At 66.2% G+C, this 26,478-nt stretch overlaps 13 protein-coding genes across 13 annotated transcripts; 7 read left to right on the top strand and 6 right to left on the bottom strand.

Moving 5' to 3' along the window:
* Nucleotides 1-982: 982 nt before the first annotated feature.
* Nucleotides 983-6,128, bottom strand: MJAP1_000860 (DNA-directed RNA polymerase; the record flags this gene model as incomplete). The annotated part of the gene is made up of 2 exons (XM_060264827.1): nt 983-5,429; nt 5,452-6,128. 2 exons carry the CDS (start codon nt 6,126-6,128, stop codon nt 983-985), a joined length of 5,124 nt encoding a protein of 1,707 aa, XP_060120810.1.
* A 92-nt stretch (nt 6,129-6,220) lies between these two features.
* Nucleotides 6,221-7,945, top strand: MJAP1_000859 (uncharacterized protein; the record flags this gene model as incomplete). The annotated part of the gene is made up of 1 exon (XM_060264826.1): nt 6,221-7,945. The coding sequence occupies one exon, from the start codon at nt 6,221-6,223 to the stop codon at nt 7,943-7,945; it is 1,725 nt and encodes a 574-aa protein (XP_060120809.1).
* Nucleotides 7,946-8,300: 355 nt separating this feature from the next.
* FBP26 (Fructose-2,6-bisphosphatase) lies at nt 8,301-10,370 on the bottom strand (the record flags this gene model as incomplete). Its single annotated transcript, XM_060264825.1, has 1 exon — nt 8,301-10,370. The coding sequence occupies one exon, from the start codon at nt 10,368-10,370 to the stop codon at nt 8,301-8,303; it is 2,070 nt and encodes a 689-aa protein (XP_060120808.1).
* Nucleotides 10,371-10,417: 47 nt separating this feature from the next.
* Nucleotides 10,418-11,383, top strand: MJAP1_000857 (uncharacterized protein; the record flags this gene model as incomplete). Its single annotated transcript, XM_060264824.1, has 2 exons — nt 10,418-11,111; nt 11,139-11,383. 2 exons carry the CDS (start codon nt 10,418-10,420, stop codon nt 11,381-11,383), a joined length of 939 nt encoding a protein of 312 aa, XP_060120807.1.
* Nucleotides 11,384-11,393: 10 nt separating this feature from the next.
* Nucleotides 11,394-12,749, bottom strand: MAP2 (methionyl aminopeptidase; the record flags this gene model as incomplete). The annotated part of the gene is made up of 1 exon (XM_060264823.1): nt 11,394-12,749. The coding sequence occupies one exon, from the start codon at nt 12,747-12,749 to the stop codon at nt 11,394-11,396; it is 1,356 nt and encodes a 451-aa protein (XP_060120806.1).
* A 40-nt stretch (nt 12,750-12,789) lies between these two features.
* UBC12 (NEDD8-conjugating protein ubc12) lies at nt 12,790-13,402 on the top strand (the record flags this gene model as incomplete). Its single annotated transcript, XM_060264822.1, has 5 exons — nt 12,790-12,798; nt 12,826-12,907; nt 12,930-13,025; nt 13,048-13,136; nt 13,160-13,402. 5 exons carry the CDS (start codon nt 12,790-12,792, stop codon nt 13,400-13,402), a joined length of 519 nt encoding a protein of 172 aa, XP_060120805.1.
* A 206-nt stretch (nt 13,403-13,608) lies between these two features.
* MJAP1_000854 (uncharacterized protein) lies at nt 13,609-14,701 on the bottom strand (the record flags this gene model as incomplete). The annotated part of the gene is made up of 5 exons (XM_060264821.1): nt 13,609-14,244; nt 14,267-14,303; nt 14,326-14,336; nt 14,359-14,399; nt 14,422-14,701. The coding sequence occupies 5 exons, from the start codon at nt 14,699-14,701 to the stop codon at nt 13,609-13,611; spliced, it is 1,005 nt and encodes a 334-aa protein (XP_060120804.1).
* A 99-nt stretch (nt 14,702-14,800) lies between these two features.
* MJAP1_000853 (uncharacterized protein) lies at nt 14,801-16,494 on the top strand (the record flags this gene model as incomplete). The annotated part of the gene is made up of 3 exons (XM_060264820.1): nt 14,801-14,828; nt 14,851-14,892; nt 14,915-16,494. 3 exons carry the CDS (start codon nt 14,801-14,803, stop codon nt 16,492-16,494), a joined length of 1,650 nt encoding a protein of 549 aa, XP_060120803.1.
* Nucleotides 16,495-16,532: 38 nt separating this feature from the next.
* MJAP1_000852 (uncharacterized protein) lies at nt 16,533-22,152 on the top strand (the record flags this gene model as incomplete). The annotated part of the gene is made up of 2 exons (XM_060264819.1): nt 16,533-16,585; nt 16,608-22,152. 2 exons carry the CDS (start codon nt 16,533-16,535, stop codon nt 22,150-22,152), a joined length of 5,598 nt encoding a protein of 1,865 aa, XP_060120802.1.
* A 36-nt stretch (nt 22,153-22,188) lies between these two features.
* On the top strand, nt 22,189-24,360 carry COG6 (Golgi transport complex subunit 6; the record flags this gene model as incomplete). The annotated part of the gene is made up of 4 exons (XM_060264818.1): nt 22,189-22,538; nt 22,561-23,902; nt 23,925-24,020; nt 24,043-24,360. The coding sequence occupies 4 exons, from the start codon at nt 22,189-22,191 to the stop codon at nt 24,358-24,360; spliced, it is 2,106 nt and encodes a 701-aa protein (XP_060120801.1).
* Nucleotides 24,361-24,688: 328 nt separating this feature from the next.
* MACROD2 (O-acetyl-ADP-ribose deacetylase macrod2) lies at nt 24,689-25,065 on the bottom strand (the record flags this gene model as incomplete). The annotated part of the gene is made up of 5 exons (XM_060264817.1): nt 24,689-24,709; nt 24,802-24,866; nt 24,889-24,945; nt 24,968-24,981; nt 25,004-25,065. 5 exons carry the CDS (start codon nt 25,063-25,065, stop codon nt 24,689-24,691), a joined length of 219 nt encoding a protein of 72 aa, XP_060120800.1.
* Nucleotides 25,066-25,127: 62 nt separating this feature from the next.
* On the top strand, nt 25,128-25,510 carry MGR2 (subunit of TIM23 translocase complex; the record flags this gene model as incomplete). Its single annotated transcript, XM_060264816.1, has 3 exons — nt 25,128-25,194; nt 25,217-25,292; nt 25,315-25,510. The coding sequence occupies 3 exons, from the start codon at nt 25,128-25,130 to the stop codon at nt 25,508-25,510; spliced, it is 339 nt and encodes a 112-aa protein (XP_060120799.1).
* Nucleotides 25,511-25,524: 14 nt separating this feature from the next.
* On the bottom strand, nt 25,525-26,448 carry MJAP1_000848 (uncharacterized protein; the record flags this gene model as incomplete). Its single annotated transcript, XM_060264815.1, has 1 exon — nt 25,525-26,448. The coding sequence occupies one exon, from the start codon at nt 26,446-26,448 to the stop codon at nt 25,525-25,527; it is 924 nt and encodes a 307-aa protein (XP_060120798.1).
* Nucleotides 26,449-26,478: the final 30 nt, after the last annotated feature.

Raw genomic sequence — 26,478 nt, 5'->3', positions numbered from 1 at the left:
TTGTGTCTCATGGCCCAATGGAGCGCGTGCAGATGGACCTAATCGATATGCGCCAGGAGCCTGATGGAGATTACCACTGGATCTTGCACATCAAAGATCATTATTCACGATTTTGTATGCTGTATCCTCTACGACAGGCCGACCAAGAAGAGGTGGTCACTTGCGTCATGGCATGGATCGCCATGCTGGGCCCGCCAACGATTCTTCAGACCGATAATGGAGCGGAGTTTGTCAATGAGGCCATCTCCCGTGTTGCTGAAGAGCACCATATTTGCATTCGTCGGAGTGCTCCGCGTCATCCACGAAGCCAAGGGTTGGTCGAGCGTGCCAATGGGCATGTAAGACGACTTATTGCGAAGTGGTGCCGGCGTTTCCACCAGGCCCATTGGGCAAGAAGTTTACCTTCGATTGCTATGGCATGCAACATGTCTGTTCATGCTACAGTGGGGCGTTCGCCCTATGAGGTTGTATTTTCGCGACGGCCCAAGGTGCATCGTGTGACCGAGAGCGGTACAGTGGAGGATGTGGCCGAGTCCGAACCAGTCGATTTGCCGAAATCAGAGACAGATCCCGACATTGAGCGACACATTGCCCATGAGCAGGATCGCATGATTGTTGCGTGGAAAAAAAGACACGAGTACAAGTCCTACAAAAAGGGAGCGCATGTCAGTGTCAGCGTTCACCGTATGGACCGTATGCCGTTAGATGACTACCGCCTCCCAGGTATTGTCGTGGCTCACAAGCGCAACTCTGGCTACCGAATTTGTACCGAGTATGGCGTACTAAAGCGCCGCATTCATCCCCGCTGCCTAGTCCCCCTTCCCGACGGGAGTGCAGCCCCAGCTGCCGCCCAAGAGCATGCCGCGCTCTGGCACACGGCCCCCCGCATATCGCTCGCAGCATGTGCGAGACAACGTAGAGCTTGTCGAAATTCCAGCTAATTTGCTTGCGTTGTTGCTGTCCATGACCACTACATACACGCCTATGCACTTGCCGCCAAAGGCATATGGATTGTCGTTGCCCCTGTGCCCGTCGGCACCGGGCGGCCGACGACAATGTTGGACGAGGGCGAGCGGAAGTCGTCGCCCTCCTGGTACAATGCTGCGCCGCTGAGGAAGGCCATCGTCATCTCGAAGCTGGCCTTGAGCAGCGGCGAAGGCGAGTCGGCAAGACCGCCGCGGCTGAACGGTCTAAAGTCGCCAAATGCCGTCTGGTAGTCGGCAATAAGGTACAGGTGGCGCATCGAGACACCGATACCGTAGGTGTCAAAGATACCCTTGAGCTCGCTCACGATCGCCGCACGCGCTGCCTCCACACCGTAGTTGTGCAGAAGAGCGCCGATGTCGTTCGAGTAAATCTTGTCCATGTCGACGACACCGAAGCCAAACTCCCACATGCCGCGCAGGTTGATACCCTCGGCAGTGAGTGCGACGCTCTTGTCGCCCGGCGTCGGCGGGGGAATCATGATGCGGCTGATGCGCGGGATCTCGTGGACGACACTTGCACGGCACACGCGCTCGATCACGCTGATGAGGAGCATCTTTTCAGTGCTGCTGCTCATCTGCAAATCGAACTCGGCCCACTGCCCGTCCTTGGCATCGAAGCGGAAGTCGAGGACAAACTTGCTGTCGTTCGTCATCTCCTCACCGAGCTCGTTAATGCGCTTGTCGGCGTCTTCGGCATCCTCCTCCATCGCCTCGTCGTCGACCAGCGGCCCGTCCTCGTCAAAGGCAGCGTTTAGTGTCTCGTCCGCATCCTGGTCGTTGTCGTCATCGTCGTACGACACCTTGGAGCCCGCGTTCGCACGGCGCTTTGCCGCGTCCGCATTGTCCTCCTCCGTGTCCGACACGGCGTCGTCCTCATCGTCGAGGTCTGCATTCTGTGCCGGTTGTGGCGCCTCGTCCTCGTCGCGTGGCGCCGACTCGGCGAAGCTCTCGCCCTGGCCGATCGACTGCGCCTGGCGCACATGGTCGCGGCGCATGCGCTTGAGTTCGCGCTGGATTTCGCGGTCGACGAGCGGAACAAAGGTCGCCTTGAGACCCTCGAGGAGGTGCTCGGTCGAGGCATTGTATTCCTCGAGCACCTCGTCGGCAGGGTACAGGTTGAGGCGCACCGTGTACATCTTCTGGCGCTGGTAGCCGTTCTTGGCCGTCTTGGGCAGGACACGCTCCGTGACGGTGGCCTCCTCGACGATCTGACTAAGAACGAGACGCGAGCCGTCCTTGCAGAAGGTGCGCATCTGGCTCTCGGTAATGCCGTCACACACCGGCAGGCGCATGATCGGTGTCTTGATGTCCTTTGAGGCCGTCATGACAATCTCACGCAGACGGGGAATACCGAGCGTGACGTTCGCCGCACCGTGACCAGCAAAGTGGAAGGTGTTGAGTGTCATCTGCGTCGACGGCTCACCGATACCCTGCGCGGCAAGCAGACCGACATTCTCGCCGGGCTCGACGAGGCCGCGGTGGTAGAGCACCTTGGTCATCGCACGGAACTGCTCGACACCCAGCTTGGGCTGCGCCAGGGGCATGCTCGACGCCGCGTCCTTCTCGTGCTTCTTCTTCTTGGCCGCGAGCAGGCCGCTGGGGTTCGCCGCGACGTAGTCCTCGACCTTGCGCGCAAAGGTCTCCGACATGGAGCCAAAGTGGCGCGTCGGCGTGTAGACCGACAGGACCGGGGGATACTTGTGCGGCTTCTTGAGTGCCTTTTTCATGTACTCGGGCGCCATTTCCACCTCCATCGACTCCTCGAGCTGCACCGGGTTGTAGCGGCGGCGGTAGCTCTCGAAGTTCTGCGCGGTAAAGTCGAAGCGCTCCAGGTACTTGCTCTTGGTCACGTCGAGCGCGTCCTCACCGTAGTGGAACTGCAGCACGAAACCATCCGAGTTGCGCACGGTCTGGTCGTACTGCACCGAGACACCCTCGAGATGCTTGATCAGGCAGCGCTGCAGGTAGCCCGAGCGCGACGTCTTGACGGCCGTATCAATCAGACCCTCGCGGCCGGCCATGCAGTGGAAGTAGTACTCCTGGGGCGCAATACCCGTCAAGAAGCGGCCGGCGACGAAGCCACCGGCGCGCGCCGCGGTCTCGAACGGTTTAAACGACGGGAGCGTCTTGCCCGAGACCATGACCGGCACACGGCGGCCCTCGAGCGCCTGCGGACCGAGCAGGCACGAGATCGAGGAGACGTTGACCGCACTACCCTTGGCACCCGACACGGTCATCATCTGCATGTTGTTCTCGGGGAACTTGCGCAAGAGACCGCCGGGAATACACGCGTTAATGACGGACGACGTCAGCTTGTTGGATGCAGACATCATCTCGGCATCGAGCGACGCAAGCTTGGTATCGTCGCGCAGCACCTCTTCGAGGCGGCGGCGCAAATTGTAGTTCACATCGGGGTCCGTGGCGTTCTTGCCGTCGAGGCCGACGTTGTGCATCGCCGCGTCCAAGCCGTGCGTCGCGCCTTCGCTCAGCAGCGACTGGCGCGTCGCGTCGCCCTCTGTGCTGAGCAAGAGATCGTCCATACGACACGAAAAGGCGTTGTGCTGCAGCCACATGGTAAACAGGCGCGAAAGGATACTCAGCAGGCGTCCTGCGCTCTCCGGGCCGTAGATTTCGTGCACGGCGTGCACGAGACCGTAGGCGGATGCACCGACCTGCGACTTGTCCAGCACACCGGTCAGCATCTCGCCGTCGTCAATGACCACTGTCTCCTCCTCCTTGTGGCCAGGCCCCCAGAAGCGGCCTGCGACCTTGGCCTTGGACTGCAGGTAGAGGCCGACGGCGTTGGCCGGCTTGACGTTGAGCAGGATCGTGGAAATGACCTGCTTACCCGTCCACCGGCGCACGGGCTTGACGATCGCCGGCGGAACGGTGAGGATGCGGCCACCCGCGCCGTAGTTCTCCGGACGCAGCGCGCCAAAGAGGAACTGGTTGTATTCCTCGCGCGTGTACAGCGTGTTTTTGCACGTCATCCAGACGCCCGCCACGACGTGGTCCTGGATTAGACCACGCAGCGGGTTACCGCTAGTCGGGACCAGGTACTGGTTGTCCGTGTTGGCAATGTTGTAGCACTCGGCACGCGCCATCTGGCTCTGGGGAAAGTGCATGTTCATCTCGTCACCGTCAAAGTCGGCGTTGTACGAGTTGCAGTTCGCGTAGTGCATGCGGATCGTGCGCTCGCCCTGGAGAACACGCGCCTTGTGCGCCATCATGGACGGCTTGTGCAGCGTCGGCTGGCGGTTCATCACCAGGATGTCGCCGGTGCGCAGGTGGCGCAGCACCTGCTTGTTGGCCACCGGCGTGCGCAGGTTACCGCCAACGCCGCCAAACGTGCCGAGCGCCTGGCGCGACGTTTGGCCCTGGGGCGTGAGCAGCTGGTTCGCCAACGCCGTGCGCTCTTCGACCGAGAGGTGCTTGAGCAGGGTCTCGGTGCCGTCTTCGGCCCGCACGGCGTGCGCACCGGGGTAGGTATCCGGCCCGTTGATCACGAGCTGGCGCATCAGCTCGTAGTTGTGCACCGTCACCGGCTCGGGGTACGTCAGGCGCTTGGCAAAGACGGGCGGCACGCCGATCTCGTTCGTCTCAATGTTGACGTCCGGCGAGATGACCGAGCGCGCGGCAAAGTTGACACGCTTGCCCATCATGTGCTTGCGGAAAAGGCCCTCCTTCTTCTCGAGGCCCTGCTTCACACCCGGCGGCGGCGCCTGGCCCTGGCGCATCGGCGCAGGGTTCTTGGACGAGTCGATGTAGCAGTTCACGCTCACCTGGAGTTCCATCATCGCACCGAGGAGCTGGTCCATCGCCATGCGGCGGTCCTGCTCCCACTGCTGCTGCAGCGTCTTGGCCTGCTCTTCGCTTACGCCGTCGAGCAGGGGGTAGTTGCTCTTCTTCTGGAACGCCTGCGCCTGTGCGTTGCGGTCGCGCACCGTAAAGGCGGTGTTCAGAATCTTGGTCAGCAGCTCGTTCTGCGCATTCTCAAAGGTCTGGTCGCCCATCACGCTCGCCGGGCGGAAGCGCGTCGGCGTGACACAGATCACTTCGATGAAAAAGACGTCGGCGCTCGGCGCCGAGCCGCCGTTGGCAAACATCGGATGGCGACCAAAGATCAGCGCACAGATCTCGGCCTCGTTCGCAAAGAGGCGGCGCAGGTTCGCACGGCACTCGCTCGCAGGCACGACGCGCGTCGTGTCGGCGGCGTCCTTGCTCAGCTTGCGCGCCTCCTTCATCGACATGGTGCTCGGCGTTTCCGCATCGGCACTGTCGACGACCGTCGTTCCGTCCGTCTCGCCCGACATAGGCACGCCGCGGTCGAGCAGCACATTGTCACGGCGGATGCCACGCGCCTCGTGGATCGCCGCGTCGCGCGCCGAGAGCACACGCTCGGTGATCTTTACAAAGCCGTCCTTGCGCAGGGTAGGATTCATGCTGGGTAAGTAGAGATACGTACGCTAGGCAGCGCTCGCAGCGGCGGCGCAGGATATCTTTGAGGAACACGTTACGCAGGTCGCGGCGGGCCGCGTACTCTGCCGAGCCGTGCGTGGCGCCCTTGGAAGCGCCGGCCTGCACGGCCTTTTTGATGTACTTGCGCGTGGCGTCGTTGATGCGCTGCACAAACTCCTCGACAGTTTCAATCTTGGCGCGCGAGCGCTTGCTGTCCTCCTCCTCGTCCTCCTCCTCGAGGTCGGCCAGCGGGCGGCGCAGCTGCTCGGCGGCAATCAGCTGGGCCTCGTCCACGAGGCCGTACTCGAGCAGCTGGAACTGCGCCGTGTACTTGGCCATCGCCACCTTGGAGATCTTAAAGTGGTGGCAGAAGACGCACGTCCCGCGCAGCAGCGAGTAGGCGTGGTTCATAAACAGCGGGTGGAACACGGGCGAGGGCAGCTCCATGTGCCCAAAGTGCCCCGGGCACTCGAAATGGTTCATGTGGCACGTCCGGCAGATATCGTCGAGCCGCATCGGGCCGAGCGCCGGGTCGTACAGGCCGCCTTCCGTCGGCGCATTCGCATTGTCCAGCAGAACAGGGTTCACAATCTGCCGCACAGAGATGCTGCGCACCTCCTCGGCCGTCAGGAACGAGAAGGACGCCGACTTGACATGCGACGTGATCGCACGCGTAATGTCCATCGCTCCCCCTCGCGATCGTCCGACGCTCAGAGGAAGCGCCGTGCGCCCGAAAAATTTTATGTATCACGTGCCGGCAACGTGGCGACCGTGCCATGACCGAATCGCTGCGGGGCCGAACGGCGCTGGTGGTGGGCGCAGTGGCGCTCGGATCGTCGGTCGCGACGCTTGCAAGCGTGCTTGGGTACCAGCATGTGGCACGCGTGCAGCGCAGGAAGCGGCTCGCGGCCGAAGTCAAGCGCGAGGCGCACATGGAGCCGTCGCCGATGCCGGATCGGCCAGTGGAAAGCCTCGCGTCGAGCGTGCACGAGGAGAACGACGCGCCGCCAAGCGCGTACGATGAGGAGCTGATCCGCGAGCAGCTCAGCCGCAACTACAGCTTCCTGGGCGAAGAGGGGATGGATGCGGTGCGTAACGCATTCGTCATCGTCGTAGGCGCCGGCGGCGTCGGCAGCTGGGCAGCGCTCATGCTGCTGCGTTCGGGCGTCGGGCGTCTGCGCCTCATCGACTTTGACCAAGTCTCGCTCTCGTCGCTGAACCGCCACGCGTGTGCGACGCTCGCCGACGTAGGCCGGCCAAAAGTGACCTGCTGCGAGCAGTTCTTCCACCGCATCGCGCCGTGGGCCGACGTCGAGGCGTGCGTCGATCTGTTCCGCAAGGAGAACGCGGAGCGCCTGCTCGAGGGGCGGCCGACCTACGTCATCGATGCGATCGACAACCTCGATACCAAGGTGGAACTGCTCAAGTACTGCGCCAAGCACCACCTCAAGGTGTTCTCGTCGATGGGCGCAGGCGCCAAGGCGGATCCGAGTCGCATCCAGATCAGCGACATCTCGACCACCGTAGAGGATCCGCTCGCACGCGTCGTCCGCCGCGAACTGCGCGCGGCTGGCGTCCCGACGATCCCGGGCGGCATTGCTGAGCCTGCCAAAGACCCGGGCGGCAAGGCGGACCCACAGCCGAAGCGCGACGGCCGTTCGGCGGCACGGAACATGCGCCGCACATCGACAACGTCCGATACGGGCTCCGAGGCATACGACACGCCGTACGGGTCGCCGTCCGAGAAGCCCGAGGAGAAAAAGGACGCCAAGCCCTCGTTTACCGACGCCGACTTTACACAAGAGTGGACCATTCCGTGCGTCTATTCGACGGAAAAGTCGGACGTGCGCCTTCTTCCGCTCGCCGAGGAAGAGATGGACAAGGGCGACGTCGGCGAGCTCGCTGCGTTTGACGACTTCCGCGTCCGCATCCTGCCGGTGCTGGGGCCGCTGCCGGCCATGTTTGGTCTCGCTGCTGCGACGTATATCCTGTGCGACCTGGCGCACCACAAAATGGAGCCGCTCGCTGTCAAGGGGCGCCGCAAGCTGTATGAGAAGCTGTTTGCAGACCTCAACGTGACCGAGTCGCGCTACCCTTCGCCACCGATCGACAATGGACGTCCAGTGCCCGCAAATCGCAAGGTGCTCACGGACGAGGACATCCCGCCGAACTACCGCTCGACGGCTACGGCCAAGGGACCGCCGCCAGTCGTCCGTATTCCGTTCAGCGTGAACGACTGTGCGTACCTCTTTGAGGAGCTCTTCCGGGGACGCACCGTCGTGCCGCCGTACGAATCACTGGCCACGGGGCAGCTCGTGCGTTGGGATCCTCGCAAGCCGCTCGACTATGACAATGTCGTGCTCTTCTCGAGGAAGCAGGCACGCGAGCACGAGCAGGTACTCAAAGACAAGAGCGACCCTGCCGAGTTTTGGGGTCCCAAAGTGGCCGAGATGGTGCGTCGGCGCCAGGCGGAAGAAAAGCGCATGTCGCATTGGAGATAGAGGGTGCATAGAGGGCGGTTTTGCGTGGTGTGTATTGCGTGGTGTGTGAGAGTGCGAAAGGCTTGTCGCGGTTGCGGCGTGGGGTATACTTGAAATAGAACGAGTGCGTGCTGCAGCAAATGGGACAGCATGATTGTGCAAGTCCAAAAAATAAAAAATAAAAAATAATCGACGCTTGCCGTTCCTGTACAACAGCACCCTACCTTCTGATCTCTTTGCTGTACCCATACTATGACTCCCAACGATCTCTTTCGTACCGCAGCCTATTTATTGTCCTGTCATGGGCCATTCGACCACCGTTGTCCGACGGCCGTCCGATTTTGAATTTACTCCACACCTTTTATTTGGCCCATTTCTATACTTTATGGATCTCTGGCTCGGGCCGTGACTGGCTAGGTGGCTTGCTCGTAGACGCACGCATCCGCTCCTCCTCTTCGTCGTTAAGGTTCAGTGTCGAGACACTCGATGCCAACGAGTGCTGCGGCCGTTCGCGATGTGTATCCACGGCCTCGATCGGAAGCTGGTACCGCTTTTCGTCGCATCCGTATGCCTTGGGCGCGAGCTGGATCACGGTGTGCAACGGGATCTTGATATACGGCAGCTCGCTTTGGTCGTAGCCCTGGAAGTATGCGTACAGTGCGCGGATGATAGCCTGATGGCCGATAATCAGAATGTTTGTCTGGCGCTCGAGCTCCATAATAACGGGCTCCAAGCGTACGAGCACGTCACGGTAACTCTCGCCACCGCGGTAGCGGTAGTTGAACTTGTCCTCGTCGCGGTTGGCGTAGTCCTCTGGATAATACTTTTCAATCTCTTCGTACGTCATGCCGTCGCAGACGCCCGCATCGAGCTCGTCGAGCGAGTTCCAGACGAGCTTGGGATAGTTGAGCTCGCTCGCCGTCTGGCCCGTACGCCGCAGCGAGCTGTGCCACACGGTCAGAGGCGCGTCGCCGATATTGTCGTGAATAAGCTTTGGAAGCGCCTTGGCGTACTTCCACCCGTTCTCGGACAGGTCCGAGTCGCCGCCGATCTTGCCCTCGACGTTGAACTGCGACTCGCCGTGGCGCGAGAAGAAAATGTTGCGCGGCGTGACATGTAGGTTCAGGAGATAGAACGCGATCTGCGACTCGAGGTAGCCGCTGACCAGGTTCATCGTCGCGGAGCGGCCGACGTCTACAATCTTGCAGTAGGTGTACATCTTTTCGGTGCCGTCCTGGTCCACGGGTTGGTACACGTCCTCGTAGTGCTTGATCCTGCGCAAAAAGTCCTCCTTGGCCTTTTCCGGGCTGATGCGGTTGTAGTCTGGGTCACCACTCGACACCTTGACTGCAATGTTATCCGCAATCACCTTGGGATCCGTGCAGATCGACTCGAGAAACACGAGGCGCATGCCCGGCTCTTTCGCGACGCGATCAGCAATCTCGCGGCGCCGTGCCTTGGTCGTGTTGGTCGCATCGTGAATACCGACGTCGCCGCCGCCCGTCTTGAGCCATCCAATAAGCTGTTCGAGGCACTCGTGCGCGAGCTCGTCGCGCATCTTTTTTCCAATCGTATTGTGCGAGTCAAAGAAGGCGGCCGTCTGCTCTTCCTTCACGCCGCTGGTCTCTTGGCGCTTGCGCGCCGTGGCGCGGCGCAGCTGGCCGACGTTAAAGACCTTGACATTGTACTCACGCCACCGCAAAAAACGCATCAGCTTATTGCTTAGGTAGCTCTTGCCGCGCGCAGGCAGGCCGACCATCGCAACGACAATCTTTTCTTCCTCGCCATTGTCGGGCTTGCCGACGGTCTGGCCGAGGTTCGGGGTCGCGATCGAGTTGCGCGACGAGCCGACAACATGCATCGGCTGCAACGAGCCCGAGCCACTCAGCGAGCGAAACATGGGCTGCGCCGCCTCGGGCAGCGCGTACGACGGGCCGCCGTGCATCGCTTCGGTGGGCGACGCGGTTTCGCTCTCGCCCGGAAAGAGGGTGCTCGTGACATTGTTCGCCTCGTGCGGCGTCGTGGTGTACGAGTTGAGCGGCTGCGTCCCAGGCAGCGCGACCTCGCTCGGGAGTATCTTTTCGGCCTCTTTTGCCAGCTCGTCCGAGACGAGCTCGGGGTGATCGCGCAGCAGCGCGAGCAGGCCGTCGGACGTGTTGGACCCAAGCGGCGTCGAGGCGACCTGCTCCTCGAACTTGAGGCGCTCCAGTGGATCGGGGGGCGGTGCAGGGCGTGAGAGCTCTTCCGAAGTGTCCGGGCGAGGCGTGAGGGAGGCCGACGCCGACGTCTCGTCCGCGGCGTCGTCCTCAAACTCGTCCGTGGCTGCGCTCGGCATGAGCGGCGGCTCCGACATCTTGGACGGGTGCTTCGGATTGCTGCTCGCGCCGGTGTAGCGCGATACGCGCACCGGCTCCGCGACCGGCTCCATCGGCGGCGTTTGCGGCATGGTCGTGGCTTGAGCGTCGCACGTGGCGCCACGTGCGTTTCCCCACCATGGACCATCGTGCGCGGTTTGGGTTCCTGCAGCGGCGCTCGTACGCGCCGCAGCTCAGCGTCGACATTCCAGCGGAGATTGCTCGCCAGACTAAGTGCACCGTCTTTACACTGATCCCGCTACCGCCCGCACTGCTCTATGATCCCTTCACTGCGCGCATCGAGCGCTCGGAAGCGGTGAGCGACGCCCAGTTCCTCGGCCACCTCGAGCTGGAAAAGGCGGTGGGCTGGGCGGGTGAAGGCGCATACGAGGACGAGGTACGGCGTACGTGGTGGGAGCGCAACGACTTCCAGGACCCCGATCTCGCGCCCCCCGCGGCGCGCCTCGAGTCGTGCCACGGCAAAGCGTGCGAGCACACGGCGCTACTCCTCGAGCTCGACCCCGCTACGAACACCGCGGAGCTGGATGTGCACCTAAACGTGCCGCTACATGTGCGCTACCACGCGGCGCAGGCACGCGACGCCGACGTGCTGCCTGCCGACCCCCCGGCGGCGCACGACGGCAGCGCTTGGGGCCGTGCGACGCACGCATTGGCCCACGCACAGCACCGCTGGCAGCAGTTTACTGACTCCTACCTTGCGCGCTGGACGCATACACAGTACGAGCATGTGCCGCTGCTCGCGAATAATGCGGGCCCGGTCGTGTTTGCGTCGTGCAGCGAGCCGCCGGACCCGATGATCTGGGAGGAGACGGGTACGTAAACCTTACTGACGTGTGCAGCCCCCGCGCAGCTGCTCCATGGCGAGCACGCCCACCTGCTCGCCGAGCTCAACGGTGCGCTCGCGACGCAGACCTCGCCGCTGTACACGCCGATCGCTGCATCGTACACCGACGAGCCGACGAGCGCCGAGGTTCCGATCGGAAATGCGGCGCTATACCCTGCGGTGCTGCTCATGACGCTGCTTGCCGTGCTCTTTGCGACGCGCGCAGTGGTGAAGAGTGTGCGCCATGCGGCGTCCGTATAGTCTATCTGCTCTAGTAGTCGTCGCCACGCGACACCACCTCCTTGCAGGTAGGGCGCAAGAGAATCGTGTGCTCGTACTGGGCGGTCATCGAGCCCGGGATGTCTGCGAGCGGGGGGTAGTCCTGCACGATGCCCTGCGAGACGAGGTGCTTCAGGCCGAGCAGGTAGTTTTGCTCGCCGAGGCGGTCGAGGTAGCGGCGGCAGAAGGGCAGCGAGCCAAAGTTCTTGTTGATCGTGTAGAGGAGCTGGCGCGCGCTGCTCACGCGCAGCGGCACGCTCGGGGGGTTCGCCTTGCGGGCGTAGTGCGAGCAGTCGCCCGAGTCCATCACGAGACCGCGGCCTGTGCTGCCGAACGTCTCGATGGCAAAGTACTCGCCCTCCTCCATCTTCACGTCGAGGTTCGGCATCGCGACGATCGGCACCGACTTGCCGCCGTGGATGCGGAAGGGCTCGATGTTGTGGCCGTTCAGGTTGCGCACACACTTGACCTGGTGCGTCTTGCCCTCGGCCTCAAACTCGTGCGACTCCATCACCTCCTGGACGGCCGCGCCGACGTCGCCGAGGCGCACGTCGATGCCGGCCGCAGCGACACCCGCGTTCGTCGCCTCCTTGACCGCCGCAAGCAGGGGGTCCCAGGTCGGCTCAAAGTTCAGCGTAAAGGCACTGTCGACAATGCGGCCCTTGACGTGCACACCAAAGTCGACCTTGAGCACATCGGACGACTGGAGGATGCGCTTGTCGCCTGCGTTCGGCGTGTAGTGCGCAGCCACCTCGTTCAGGCTCACACCGGTCGGGAAACCGATGCCGCTCTCGAAGCCGTTTGCCTCGACAAGCGCACGGGTGCCGTCCTCGACCAAATTCACAATCTCGGTCGTGCTCATGCCGGGGCGGATCGTGCGCTGGGCGTACTGGCGCACCTGGCGATGCACCTCGGCGGCGCGGCGCACAAGCTGGTAGTCGTAGCCTTCCGCCTGCTGCTGGATACGCTCGCGCTCACGCAGCTCCTCGCCAGTGACGCGCTTGCGCGACTCGTCAAACTTGGACGTGTCGTACTCCTGGATCTCGCCGACGGGGTACACGCCGCTGGGGAACATTTTGCTGACTGGGATCGTCGGCGGCTCGGTCTGCACGAGCGCAGGCTTACCGCTCTTCTTCTTCTTCTTGTTGTTCTTCTTTTTCTTCTTCTTTTTCTTCTCCGCATCGCCCGCGCCGGGGGTCTCGTCCTCGTCGTCCTCGTCGTCCTCATCGCCCTCGGCATGGTCACCGGTGGGCGGGGCCTCGGAGGCCTCGGGGAGCTTGGTCGCGTCCAGCTTCGTAGCCAGCTCGTCGGCAGCGCCGCTGCCGTTCACCGCCGCAGCGTCCGTCATGGTCACAAGCAAAGACGCCACTGTTTAGTCAGCGACCAGCATGATCAACGTACGTGGCGCGTGCGCACTCACCCAGCTCTGGAGCCAGAAGAAAGAGGCGGACGAGGCGAAGAAGCAGCGGCCAAAGACCTCGCCTGCGCAGCTGCGTGTGCAGAAGGGTGCGTGGCGCGGCTGACGCAGACCTCACGGAGCTCGAGCTGCCGAGCACGATGCAGACCCAGTTTCCGAACCCTTCCGATACGATGAACTTTACGCTGACCATCACGCCGGACGAGGGTAGGTAGCGAGTCTGACGCAGGCATGTACAAAGGGGGTGCATTCAGGTTTACGATTGCGATCAACAACAACTATCCCCACGACCCGCCCAAGGTGAAGTGCGTGCAAAAGGTACGCTGCACTTGCTCACGCAGCTCTACCACCCGAACCTCGACCTGGAGGGGAACGTGTGCTTAAACATTCTGCGCGAGGAGTGGAACCCGATCCTGAACCTCAACTCGGTGCTCGTCGGCCTGCAGTTCCTGTTTCTCGACCCTAATCCCGACGACCCGCTGAACAAGGAGGCCGCCGAGGATCTGCGCCGCGACCGCGCGGCGTTTGCCAACAATGTGCGCCGCGCGCTCGCGGGTGGCACACTAAGTACGTGGTGTGACTAACCGCAGAGGGCGTCACGTACGACTATGCACTCGTAGCATAAGTAGGACCGAGCCGGGCTTTTCGAGGCGCTATCTGTATGCGAATGGAGCCGCGCTTGCGTGTGCGCGAATCGTGCCCATGGGCAGAGGACGCTGAAGAAGCCGTTCCCGCCACTCGACCCAGAGCACAGCACTCCAAACGAGATCTACCTATACCCGCTTTTTTTTTACTCGTCCTTGGGCGACACCTCGACAGGCGCCTCGCCCTGCGCGCCACGGCGGCCCCAGCCCAGCCAGCTCTCGTCATACACAGCAGCGTCGACACCGAGCTGCTGCAGCACGAGCCACAGCACGCTCGCAGTCATGCCGCTGCCGCACGACAGCGACACGCCGAGCGAGCCACGCGCGCTGCTGTCGTGGCGCAGCTTCTCGATGCCGTCCTCGCCGCCGACGGCCGCGTTGACGAGCTTCCACAGCTCGTGCTGCGGCTTGAGCGTCGTAAACGTCCTCTCGGGGATCTGCTTGTCGGTCGTCGTGTGCGTGTCGAGCACGCTCGAGAACGGCAGCGAGCGCGCACCCGGAATGTGCCCCGACGCGAGGCCCGGGCGCGGCTCCGGCCCGTGGCCGTCAAAGCGCGCCTTGGGACGTGCGTCGAGCACGGTCTGTGCGCGGGGACCCATGCTCGTATTGGCGAGTATCTCCTCGAACGAGCGCACCCATCCCTCGCGGAGCGTCGGCGTGGCGTACTCGGACGCCTGCACGGCCGGGTCGCTGGTCAGTGCCTGTGTGTCGAGCGGAAAGCCCGCGTCGGCCCATGCCGGGAGGCCGCCGTCGAGCACCGAGACGGCTTCATGTCCGAACGCCTGCGTGAGCCAGGCCACGTACCGAGAACGTGAACGCAGTGCGCGGCGACGAAAAGATGCTGCGTCAGACGCACGACGTACCCATGCGTGTCCTGTGTGAGTCATGCAACGTACATAGACGACGACGTGCGTATCCCTGGCGATTCCGAGTGCGCCTGCGTGAGCGGTGCTACGTACGTGCGGCCTCGGCAAACACAGGGCCGGTAGGCATCATGTGCGGCATGTTGTGCACTGCCGCGCCGACCGTCGCGACCTTGTCGACGTCCCAAAAGAGCGCGCCGGGAATGCGGGGTCCGGTGAGGAACTCGGCGTGCGCGTTGCGCACGGGCTGGCCCGGCATCTGCAGGAACCAGGTCGCATCCAAGAGACGGATCGGGCGCGCGGCGCCGAGCAGACCCGAGAGCTGCTTCGGCGAGAGGAGCAGCGGCGGCAGAGCAGCGCCTTTGGCCAGCGACATGGTGGAGGCGTAGTGGCACGTGCTTAGTCAACCAAAAATAAAGTGGGGGTGGGCGCGCTATTGTTTCGCGCCGGGGATGGCTGCTGCGCGTTTTGGGCTATGGTAGGACCGACGCTGCAAATCGAGTGTATGTTGACGAACTAACGCAGTATCGGAGCCCGTCGTGTTCCTGACCGGGACGCCGCCTCAAGGTATGTGTAGTGGCTCACGCAGAGGGCGGCCCGCCCATCACCGAGGACACGGATGCGCCACCGCCGCAGCTGCGAGGCAAAGTCGTCCTGTCGCTGCCCAAGGCGACGCGCGTCAAGGATATAATGCTCTCGCTTACCGGCGTGGGGCGCACCGACTGGCCCGAAGGTATCGGGCAGAACCGCATCGAGATGGCCGAGCAGGTGCCGATTCTGCGCCTCAAGACGTCCATCTTCCGATCGAATACCGGCATGCCGATTGCGCTGGGGCGCGTTCCAGAGACGACGCGCCCCCCGCCCGCGCCGCTGCCGCCGAGTGTGCCCGGAAAAGGCGCAGTGCTTACGCGCCTCGACGATATCGGGCGCGAGCGCAGCCACGACGTTCACGCGGCGCTCGCGCAGTCCGGCCCGCGGCGCAAGCAGCCGCTCAAAGGGCTGTTGGATGGCCTGCGCCTCCCTCCGCTGCCCGGCGCGGACGCGCCGCCGCCGCCGCCGCCGCCGCCGCCCGGTGGCGCGCCGGCCGCGGCCGAGTGGTTCGAGCTGCGCAAAGGGCTGTACGAGTACCCGTTTAGCATGTCGCTGCCGGTCGACCTGCCCGCGACGCTGCACGCCGACTTTGGGCATCTCGAGTACATGCTCAAGGCGACCGTGTACCGCAGCGGCCCCCTCGCTGCGAACCTCACGACCCAGCAAGAGGTGACGCTCGTGCAGATGCCCGATGCGGACTCGTCGTGTGCCGCGGACTCGATTGTCGTGTCGCGGACGTGTGAAGACATGCTGTCCTACATGCTGGCCATCAGTGGCCGCAGCTTTCCGATCGGCACACATATCCCCGTGTCGCTCAAGATGGTGCCGATCGGCAAAATCAGGGTCCACCGCATCACGGTCGCGCTCGAGGAGCAAACCGACTACTATGCGAACGAGCGGCGGACGATGCGGCGCGAAGTCCCCCGCAAGTGGACGATGCTGCGCCTCGCGGGCGACGCGGGCAAGCCACTCCTTCCTATCCTATCAGACGACGCGGACCCCCTCGCGGCCTCGCCGCTGCTGCCATACATTGACGCGGCCGCGGCGCAGAACGTGGCGCAGGCCGACGCGATCCGCGTCGCGCCGCTCGACCCCAACGGCCCGTGGGAGCTCGCGATGGACCTGTGCGTGAGCATGGCACAGCAAAAGAAGGTCAACATCTCGTGCCAGCACCCCAAGTCCAACATTACCGTGTCGCACCTGCTCAAGATCACGATCCGCGTGGAGCGCGGCGACGCGCCCACGCCCACCGCGCCGGGGTCCGTGCCGATGGCACCCTCCGAGAGCGAGAGTCGCCGCCGCGTCGTCGATATCGTGATTGGCGTGCCGATCACACTCACGCACTCGCATACCTCGCTCGAGTGGGTGTCGCTGCCGAGCTACGAGTCGGCCCAGAGCCAGCCGCCGGTGCACGCGCTCCTTCCGCCGATGGACGTCGTCCACACGCCTCTCCCCCCAGCTACCGACTTTGTCTACACACGCGCGCTCTCCGAGAGCTACCCCGCGACCCCGGCAGAAGCCAGCGACCCTCCCTCCTTTTACTTTGCCACGGCGCCCGCCGGGCGTCCCCCGCGGTAGTTCGGCCGATAGAATTCATCATCGTGCTTCCTCCAGGGATGGAGCAGCGGTCAGGCGCGGTGCCTGCGCCGGGGGATGCTCCCGCGTTTCTGTAGGTGTTGCGGCTCACACAGATCGTTCCACGACCTATATGAGCACCTCGAGCGTGCGCGCCAGACGCGCGCGCCGGAGGAGCTCGGGCAGCTGCTCGACGCGCGCCTCGGCCGCCTCCAGGCGTGCGGCGCGCCGCTGCCCCCGCGCTCGGCAGCGTCGCGCGCAGCGCTCGACAAGGAGAGCGCCGAGGTGCGCGGCGTGCGTGTGTCAATCAGCGACGTGCACCGCGAGCTGTGTGTCGCGATCAGCGAGCGATTCGACGTCGACGAGCTCGAGGCACTCGCGCTCCTGCGCACCTTTCTCGAGAGTGAGCACCGCCTGCTCGACGCGCTGGCGCCGAAAAGCAGCGACGCATTCACCGAGTTTCTCGATGCATTCACCGTCTTTTACTTTGAGGAGCAGCTCGCGGTCGTGCGCTGCATCGCGGCGCTGCTCCGCATCTCGGAGGACGCGCAGAACGAGCTGTACGCCATGGCCGTAGCCGTGCTCGACAAGTTCTGCGACGCGGCGTTTGCCACGCAGGTCCTCGCGTGGTTCGAGGACGAGGCACAGCGCGCACTCCCGGTGCACGTCCGCAACGATGCACGCTACTCGCTCTTGTGGGCCAAGCAGGGGCTCTGCAAGCAGCTCGCGCTCCTCGAGGTCGTGTTCCTCATGTACTACGGGCGCCTGCAGCCGACGTGCGCCTTTATGAATGCGACGCTCAGCGCGGCGAAGCGCACACACTTTGGACAGAACCAGGCCAACAGCGGCTTTCTCGACGGGCCGTCGTCGGTGCTCGTCGACTGCGTCGCGCACCTCCTCCTCTTTCTCGCGGTCGAGTGCCTGAGCCTCGAGGCGGCGCTCGACCCGCTCGGCGGCGAGTCGGACGCGGCCCTCGCGCCGCTCCTCGCGGACCCCGACGGCCTCGAGGGCGTGCTCGAGATCCTCGACGGCGCAGGCGCACTCGTGTGCTACTCGCCGCTGCTCCTCGGCTGGGCACTCCTCCTGCGCCGCCTCGAAGAGTACCTCGAGACCGCCGAAAACCCGCGCCTCCAAAACGCCACGGCGGTCCACGACAACGGGCCGCCCATATGGCGCCGCATGGCCCACGGTGCGATGGACCCGTCGATGGACCTCTTTGGCGTGCTGAACGCGCTGCTTGCGTCGCCGCTCCTCGGCGGCGCCGAGAGCGCGGTGCTCGGCGCGTCGAACCTCTCTGCGCTCGCGTACCGCGCCGTGTTCAAAGGCCTGCTCCTCTCGCTCACCGAGATCGTGCAGCCAGAGTACATCCCAGATCTCGACGCACTCGTCGGCCTGTACGCGGCGACGTTTGGCGCATCGCGCGACGGGCTCGCGCAGGACGCGGCCGAGGGCGTCGCGTCGCTCTGCTTCCAGTTCTGGACGGCCGACATGCCGCATCCGACGCGTGCGAGCGTGCTCACGACCGCGCGGCGGCGCTTCCCCGCGAGCCTGCGCCCGCTCGTGCGCCTCGCACATGCGCTCAGCGGCAACGCGGCACTCGACGTGTTCCACACGCCCCAGCCAGGCAGCGCTGCGGCCGAGGCAAGCGCCGCGGCGCTCGACTACCTCGCGCAGCTCCCGACCCTCGCGCTGATCCTCCCCGGCGGCCCGGCGGGCCTCGCGCCGTACGAGCTCGTGGACGCACCGGGCGCAGGTACGGTGCAGTACCGCGTGCGCCGCGCCATGGCCGTGCCGGCGACGAGCATCGAGCTCCCGGTCGGCACCAAAGGCACGCTCATCTCGCCGCTCGGCAGCACGCCGCAGGTCGTCCTGTGGCAGCTGGCCGAGCCCGCGAGTGCGTGGCGCATTTTGCGCGACGTCCTCGCGCTGTACGTGTCGCCGACGCCGCCCCGCGTCTCGGACGAGGACCTGTGGCACAGCGCGCCGGCGCCGCGCGTCGACTTTCTCTCGCCTGACTGCGTGCCGGGCGACTGGGAGGTGGTTGCCGAGATTGCAGACGCGTTTGCGGCGGTGCTCGGCGCGGACGAAGGCCTTGCCGCGGCGCTGCTCGAGCACCTCGACGGCGGCGGCGGCCTCGTGGCCATCGCGCTCGACATGCTGCGCATCGCGCTGCCGCTGCGCCCGCTCCCGTCGGCGATGATCTGTGCGGCGTACCGCCTGCTGCAGGTCCTGCTTCCCCTGCAGCCCAACGAGGTGTGGCAGCGCGTGCGCTCGTCCAACGTGCTCATCGGCTCGCCCGGCACGATTCCCCTCCTTGCGTCGTACGCGTCGCTGCGCAGCGCGGACCGCGAGACATTTTCCGTGCTGCTCGCCGACGAGGTGCAGCGCGGCCGCTTCCCGGGCACGATTGCGCTCCTGGACCTCGTCGGGGGCCTCGTGCACGAGCTGCAGACGGCCGTGTACGCCGACGCCACCGAGCTCCTCGCGATCAAGAGCCAGGTGCTCGTGCGCACCGTGCAGTGGATCGCCGACGCGATCTGGCCCGAGTACCAGCACTGGACGTACGCCGCGCCGCGCGAGCAGCTCGAGATCGGGCGGCGGTGCGTGCGCATCATCACGGCGCTCGTCGAGGACCCGTGCATGGCGTCGGGCGAGCCGGGCCTCCAGCCGCTCGCCGCGTACGTCGACGCGCTCCTGATCAGCGCGTGCACGCCGATGCGCCTGCGCCCGCTGCTCACCGCGATCGGCTCGGGGCACACGGCGGTCGGTGCGCTGTACCGCGCGGGCCACGCGAGCGACGCGCGCCTCGCCGAAGAGGTCACCGAGGCGTACCTGTACCTTTCGACGCTCCTCCTCGTGCGCCACCGCGTGCACGGCACGTCGCCGCACCCCCTCGCGACGCTCTTCTTCCAGCACACGCAGGTCGACGGCGGCGCGCCGGGCGTGCGCCGCGAGCTCGCCGGCGCGGTGCTGCAGTACATCTGGTCGCCGATGCCGCCGAGCGTCGCGATCGCCGCCGCGTACCTCGCGACGGCCGTGTGCGGGAGCGTGCGCCGCGCCGACGCGCCCGTGTCGTTCGCGGGCAGCCTCGGGTCCACGCACGAGCTCGACTCGGCGGTCAAGAGCCTGCACGGCGTGCTCGAAAACACCTACGGCGACGAGGGGCTGCGTGTCGCCGTGTGGCGCCTCTTGAGCGCGCTCGCCGACTCGCAGCCCGCGCTCGCAACGCTCCTCCTCACCGGCGGGCACCGCGGCGAACAGGCCAACGGCACGACCGCGCTCCAGCTCGCGGTCGAGACGGCGGGCGTCTGGTCGGAGCTCTGGGAGATTGCGCCTGCGCTCCTCGACGCCGTCGTCCAGTTCCTCGGTGTCGCTTGGGGGCACGCGTACGAGCACCCCGCCGTCTTTGCGCCGTTGCAGTCCGACGCAGCGCTCTGGGACGCACTCGGCGCGCTGCTCGCACGCAGCACCGAGCCCGTGCCGCCGACGCCGGCGTCGGAGGCGGCGCTCGACGCGCCGGGCGCGAGCGACGCGGTGTGCACGTACGCCCACCGCGTCATGGCCCAGGCACGCACTCTGCGCCTCTTTCAGCTGACCGTCACGCAAAAAGGCGCGGCGGAGGGCACGCGCGTCCTCCGCGGCCTCGTGCGCGACGCGCCGCAGTTTGCGCGCACGCTGTGCACGGCACTCGCGTCGGAAGTCGAGGCGCCCGCGGCGCTCGAGGAGCACCTCGCGGCGCTCGTGCCCGGCGTGCCGCTCGCGCCGCTGCGCCGCCCGCCACACTACGACGACTTTGACGTGTCGCGCACGTTTGGCGACGCGTACGTCTTTGTGCGCGACGCCTACCTCCTCAAGCTCGCCGGCGTCGTGCCCGAGGACGACGTGCGCCACGACGCGACGGTGCTCATCACCAGCGCGAGCCTCGCGTGGGGCATGGTCGACGCACAGGCCGCGCGCGCCGCCGCGTGGACCGACTGCCTGGCATCGAGCGCATCGCGCCTCGACGAAAGCGCCGTCAAGCCGTGCACCGACGCGGCACTCGGCCTCGCGCGCCAGGCCGCCGACGTGCCGCAGGACACGCCGCCCGCGGCGCTCGTCGCGCGCCTGCGCCTGCTGAGCGTGCTCCTCGCCGCCGGCTGGGCACGCAGCAGCCCGGCGTCCTTCCCCGCGATGGCGGCGCTGCTCGCGAGCCTGCTCGAGCACCCCGCGTATGCTGCAAGCGAGCGCAACGAGCTCTCTGCGCCGCTTGCCGAGCTGATGCTCGTGACGTGTGCCGCGTCGCGGCGCACGGCGCTCGACGCGTCCGGCCTCGCAAGCATGGCCGTCGTCACGCAGCGCACGGTCCACGCGCTTGTGCACGTCGTCGCCGCCGCGCCGCACTATGCGCCGTCGAGCGCGGATGCGCACGCCGCGTCGCTCGAGCTCGAAGTGCTGGGCGCCGCGCTGCAGCACGCCATCCACCTGCCCCGCTCGGCGGCGGTGTGGGCCGAGCCGCTGCGCGAGACGCGCCTCGTCGACGGCCTCGTGGCCCTGGTCACCAAGGCGCCGCGGGCGGTGAGCGAGGAGGCGTGGGGCGTCGGCCACGTCCTGTACCTCGCGCCCCTCTTGCAGCTCTGTGCGACGCTCGCCGCGGAGCGCGCCTCGTGCGAGCTCCTGGCGCAGAACGGGATGGTCTATGCGCTATGCAGCAATGCGCTCAGTGCCGAGCTCGAGCAGGGCGGCCTGAGCGCCACGCTGTCGACTGGCGACGCGAACCCGCTGCACCTGCACTGGTTGCTCTCGCTCCAGATCGTCACGAGCCTCGTCGCGTCGCTCACCGACGCGCACGCGGCCGTCGGCAGCCAGTTTGTCGAGTCGGACGCGGACGCGTTCGTGCAGCTCTATGCGCCGCAGCTGCGCCGCACACTGCGCTTTGCGCCGCCGCAGCCCCCGCTTGCGCTCGACCCCGCGCAGCTGCACGAAGTCCGCGCGGTGCTGCGCCTGTTTTGCGTCATGTGGCGCGCCAAGGCGGCCGCGTCGCCCGCCGCGGGTACGCCTGCGGCCCTCGCGCGGGCGCTCCCCCTCGGCGCGGAGCTTTTGGAGCGTGCGCCGTACGTTTTGCAGCAGCTGGCGTACCTATACAACCATCCCCGCGAGCTGCGCACGCTCCTCGGCACCGACGACGACGCCATCGCCGACGCGGCGTCCGCTGCGCTGCGCGACTGCCTGTGCGCGCTCCTCGGCCTGCTGTGGGACCTCGGTGGAGCAAGCGCGGTGCTCCTGCGCGACGCAAGCGAGTGGCCGCCGCTCCCTGCGCTCATCCAGCCGACGCTGCACAGCGCGCCGGGCGCCCCGGCGTCGCTCGGCACGCTCCTCGAGGCCGCAAGCGCCCTCGGGGACGCGGCGCGCACTGGCCGCGACGCCCAGGCCGCGGCCGCACTCGTGCAGTGCATCGGCCTCTGCGCGACGCAGGCCGTGGTGTGGGCGCGTGGAAAACTGCCCGCGGACGCGGCGTCGTGCCAGGAAAAGGCCGCACAGGCCGACGCCGAGATCGCCGCGGGCCTCGGGCGCGACATTGACGCGGCGCTGCGCGTCGCACACAGCGTGTGCGTGGACGAGCGGCCCCTCCTGCGCGTCCTGGAGCGCTTCGCGAGCGAGTACCTCGGCGCACGCCAAGAATAACATACCCGTAGCGAACCCGATCTCTCTCCCGATACGATGGACCGCCCGGAACGGACGCGGGGGGCGCTGCGTGTGCTGCTCGCGACGCCGCACGACGCGGCGACGACCGCTGCGGCGTTCCGCACGCTGAGCGGGATGTACGACGACGCGCCGCGCGAGCTCAAGGGCGTCCGCGCGCACGTCCGGCGCGATATCCAGGCGGAGGCGAACCGGTCGACGCACGCGTTTTGCGCCGCGCTCGCCGGCGTCGACGCGGCGCTCGCGCAGGTGTGCGCAGAGACGCACCACGCCGCCGAGCGGTGCGATGCGGTGCTCGCGACCATGGACCGCGCACAGAGCTCGTCCGCGGCGGTGCTCGAGCACGCCGCGGCGCTCGACAAGCAAATGTACGTCGCGCCGCTCACCCAGCACCACTGCGCGGCTGCACGAGGACCTCGCCGCGCGCCTCGTCGCGCGCCTCGTACTCACCCCAGACGAAGAGACGACGCTCGACGGCGACGTGTCGCTCGCGTACTTTGCGGCGATGGACCGCCTCCAAAATATCCTCGACGAGTCGCTCCTCCTGATCGATAGCACCAGCGACGCGGCGCCGGGGGCGATCCCCGACGAGGCGCGGGCGACACACGACGTGCGCGCACGCGCATCCGCGCGCCTCGACGCGGCCTACCGCCGCGTCGCGCACTTTGCGTCGGCGGCGATGCGGCGCCTGCCGCTCGAAGGCGCCGAGTCGAGCGCGCTGCTGCGCGAAGCGCTTGCGCGCCTCGCGCACCGCGAGGACCTCTTTCGCGGCGCACTCGCCGCGTTTGCCGAGACGCGCGCGGCGTCGCTTCCCGACGCGTTTGTGCGCGCGCTCACCGTCGGCGGCGGGCCGCCGTCCTACCTGCCGCGCCCGATCGAGATGCACGCCCACGACGCGGCGCGGTACGTCGCAGATATCCTTGCGTGGGTACACCAGCTGCTGGCGAACGAGCGCGAGCTGGTCGCGACGCTCCTGTTGCGTCTCGCGCCGCCGTCGAGCGCGCCGGGCACGCCGCGCCTCGGGCACCGCCGGCGCATCGGCGAGCGGCACGGCGGCCTCGACTTTAGCGTGGACCTCGGCGGGGCCGGGCCGCTGCTGCGCCCGGGGCAGGCGACGCTCGACGGGCCGGTCCTCGACGCGCTCGTGCGCAGCGTGCTAGACCGCAACGTGGCGGGTTGCTGCCGCCCAATGAAGACGCGCATCCTGCAGACGCTCAAAGCGCAGACGGACGCGGTGGTCGTGCTGCGCCTCTACTTTTTGCTGCGTTTCTATGCCTCGACGATGCAGCAGACGATCGGGGCGCGCGCGGCGCTCAGCAAGACGCTCGCCGAGCTGATGCAGGTCGGCGAGGACGCGTTCCTCCATGCACTCCAGCAGCTCTACGACGAGCACCTCGGCACGTTGCATGGGCCCGGCCGCGAGGCCCTCGCCGCGGTGCACGCTGCGGCGCGGCTCGTGCACAGTGTGCTGGCCGAGTGTGCGCAGGCGCGCGAGGCGGATGTCGGTACAGGCGACGTCCGTGCGCTCGAGCAGCACGTCCTCGCGCACTTTGTCGACCCGGTCGTTGCGCGCGTCATGGCGCTCGGCGCACAGCCGCCCGAGGCGCCGGCGCAGGACGGGTGGGGGCGCTACCTGCGCTGGGGCGCCGCGCCGAACGCGCCGCAGCACGTCTGCGACTCGCACGAATGGCACGCCGACGTCTTTTACGTGAATGCGCTCGTGCCGCTATGGGTACGTGCTTGTGCTAACGCAGCAATCCCTGCAGCCGTTCGAAGCCGAGGTGAACGAGCGGTGCGCCGCGATCCGCGGCCATGTAACGAGTGCGCTCGAGCGCCTCTGCGACCGCCACGTACGTCTCGTTGCTCACCCAGTACACGGCGCTCGTAAACGATGCGGGCCTCGGTGCGCTGCACGACGGCAAGACGCCGCCGAGCGAAGCGCTGCACGCGTTCCTTGCCCTGCCCAACCTGCTCATCGCGCCCGAGCGCCTCGCGCCGCTGCACGCGACGCTCCCTACCGCCGTGCACAAGGCGGCACTCGTGCGCATCGCGCAGGCGTATGCGAATGCGTACAGCGGCAGCGGCCCTGCGCCGGACGAGGTGCAGATCGTGTTGGACGCGCAGGCGGCCGCGCACGAGCCGCCGCGTGCACTACTGGACGGCGCGCTATCCACTAGGAAAAGTATGTAGGCGCGCGCTCCTCGTAGACCTGCAGGTCGGACTGCGAGAAACAGCAAAAGACGACGAGGTCGAGCTTGCTGCCGCTCGGGCCCGCGAGGAACGCCTTGACCTGCTCGAGCGCGGCGTCGGTCGCGTCCCGAATGGGGTAGCCGTACACGCCGGTCGAGATCGAAGGGAACGCCTGCGTGAGACGCGCGACGTACAATGCTGCGCAGGCCCGCGTCGGTGGCGGCCTGCAGCGAATTGCGGTACGCGGCCTGGAGCAGCGCGCGTGATTCTCCCGCGGCCTGCTGAGAGTCTGGTGAGCTGAGCACGGCGACGTACAGATGGGGCTGCGTTAGTCGTGCGACGTACCCCACTGTGTGAATCACGGCCTTGCACGGCAAATTGTACGCGTTGGTCCGCTTGGCCTCTCCCGTCGCACACCCCTGTGTGAGCTTCTAGACATACGTTGTGCTTGCGGCACTCTTCGAGGAAGCGGGGGTCGTTCGCAGCGCGGTGGATCGCGCCGTCGACTGCGTAAGCCGTGCCACGTACCTCCTCCGCCACCGAGCAGCGACGAGTTTGCAGCGTTGACGATCGCGTCGACGTCGACTGCGTCAGTGCGCACACGTACGCTTGGTAATGTCGCTGCGTCAGTCTCTCGACCTACCCCTTCCAGAGCGCGACTTTCTGCGCTAGGGCGTTGGCGTACGGCAGCGCACGGAGCGTCATGGTTTTCTCCACCTGGCCCGAGCACCGCGGCAGATTTGCAATTTTCTCTCGTCTCTTCCAGCATGAGTGCTCCCCAGCAGCAAGTGTATGTGCAGCAGGTGCCGGCTGAGCCGACGCTCCTCTCGAAGCGTATGTACATGTTCTAACGCAGTCGGCATGGGCGCCATGATGGGCTCGCTCGTCGGCCTGACGATTGGCTTCATCGGCGGTGGCTTCCAGATCCTGCGGTACGTGGTCGTCCTAACGCAGTGCCGGCCCCGGCCCCCGTGGCGCGCTCGCGACGCTGTCGCAGTATATGCTGTCGTCCGGTGCGACGTTCGGCTTCTTCATGTCCATCGGCTCGGTGCTGCGTACCGAGTCGTCGCTCCTCCAGGACGAGCAGTGGCGCGCGGCGTTCCGTGCCAACGGCAACCGTGTCGCGATGGCGCCGCGCAAGCACGACTAGGTAGTCTACGGGTATTAGGCGACGCGGCGCAGCCGCGCCTGAATGAAACGGCGGTCCATCACCGCTCCAGTGCGCCGGTTCGTGCTTACTTTTACCACTTCCTCCGCCTCGCCCTCGAGGCCGCCGACGGCGTCGACGATGCCCTGGACCTCGTCGCGCGTAAAAAAGTACGCCATCGTCTGGTCGCCGCGGCGGTACCAGTTGTAGTCGTCGCTCAGCAGGCTCGGCTCGGCCCACTGCGCGTCGCGCCGCGTGTGGAAACGCAGCTGCGCGAGGTCGCACCTGGCATAGTCGCGAAAAACGATCGTCGCGCCGACCGGGACGTGGCGCACGAGTGCACGCAGCACGTCGACATGCTCGTGCGGGGGGATCGCCGAGAGCACGAAGATCAGCGAGAGCGTCGTGATCGGCGGCCACGCGCGGCGCGCGAGGTGCTGCGCCAGCGCGTCGCTCGTGCGCTCGCCGACGAGGTCGTATACGAACGCGTTCACACGCTCCTCCGCATAGTCAGGGTGCGCCTGCACGAGGTCCACCGCGCGCTTGGAAAAGTCACAGCAGTGCACGCGCAGCGCCGCGTTTTTCTCGAGCAGGGGGTACACCGTATTGCCCACGCCGCAGCCGACCTCGAGGAGCACCGGCGCATCGGACGCAAGCAGCGTCTCCATGCGCGCCTGCTCCCCTTCGTCGAGTTCGGTGCCGGGCGCGGCGCTCGCCGCACGCAGCTCGCTAAACTCGCGGTCCGTCCAGTGCCGGTCCTTGAAAAATTTGTCTTGGTGCGATTTGTAGAACTTGTCCCACGCCTTGCCCGCCTCGCGCTGCGTCTTTTCTACCACGAACGGCGTGCTCACGCGCCGGTTCTGCGCAAGGACCGCCGCCGCATCGCCCGCCGGCGCGTCCCTCGGCACGTTCCCTGGGATCGGGCGTGCGCTGTCCGCCATCGTCGGAGCCACGTGGCTTCCCTTCCTCCA

The sequence above is a fragment of the Malassezia japonica genome, chromosome 1, assembly GCF_029542785.1.
Source record: "Malassezia japonica chromosome 1, complete sequence".
NCBI classification, from domain to species: domain Eukaryota; kingdom Fungi; phylum Basidiomycota; class Malasseziomycetes; order Malasseziales; family Malasseziaceae; genus Malassezia; species Malassezia japonica.
This window is presented reverse-complemented; position numbering and strand designations above follow the sequence as displayed.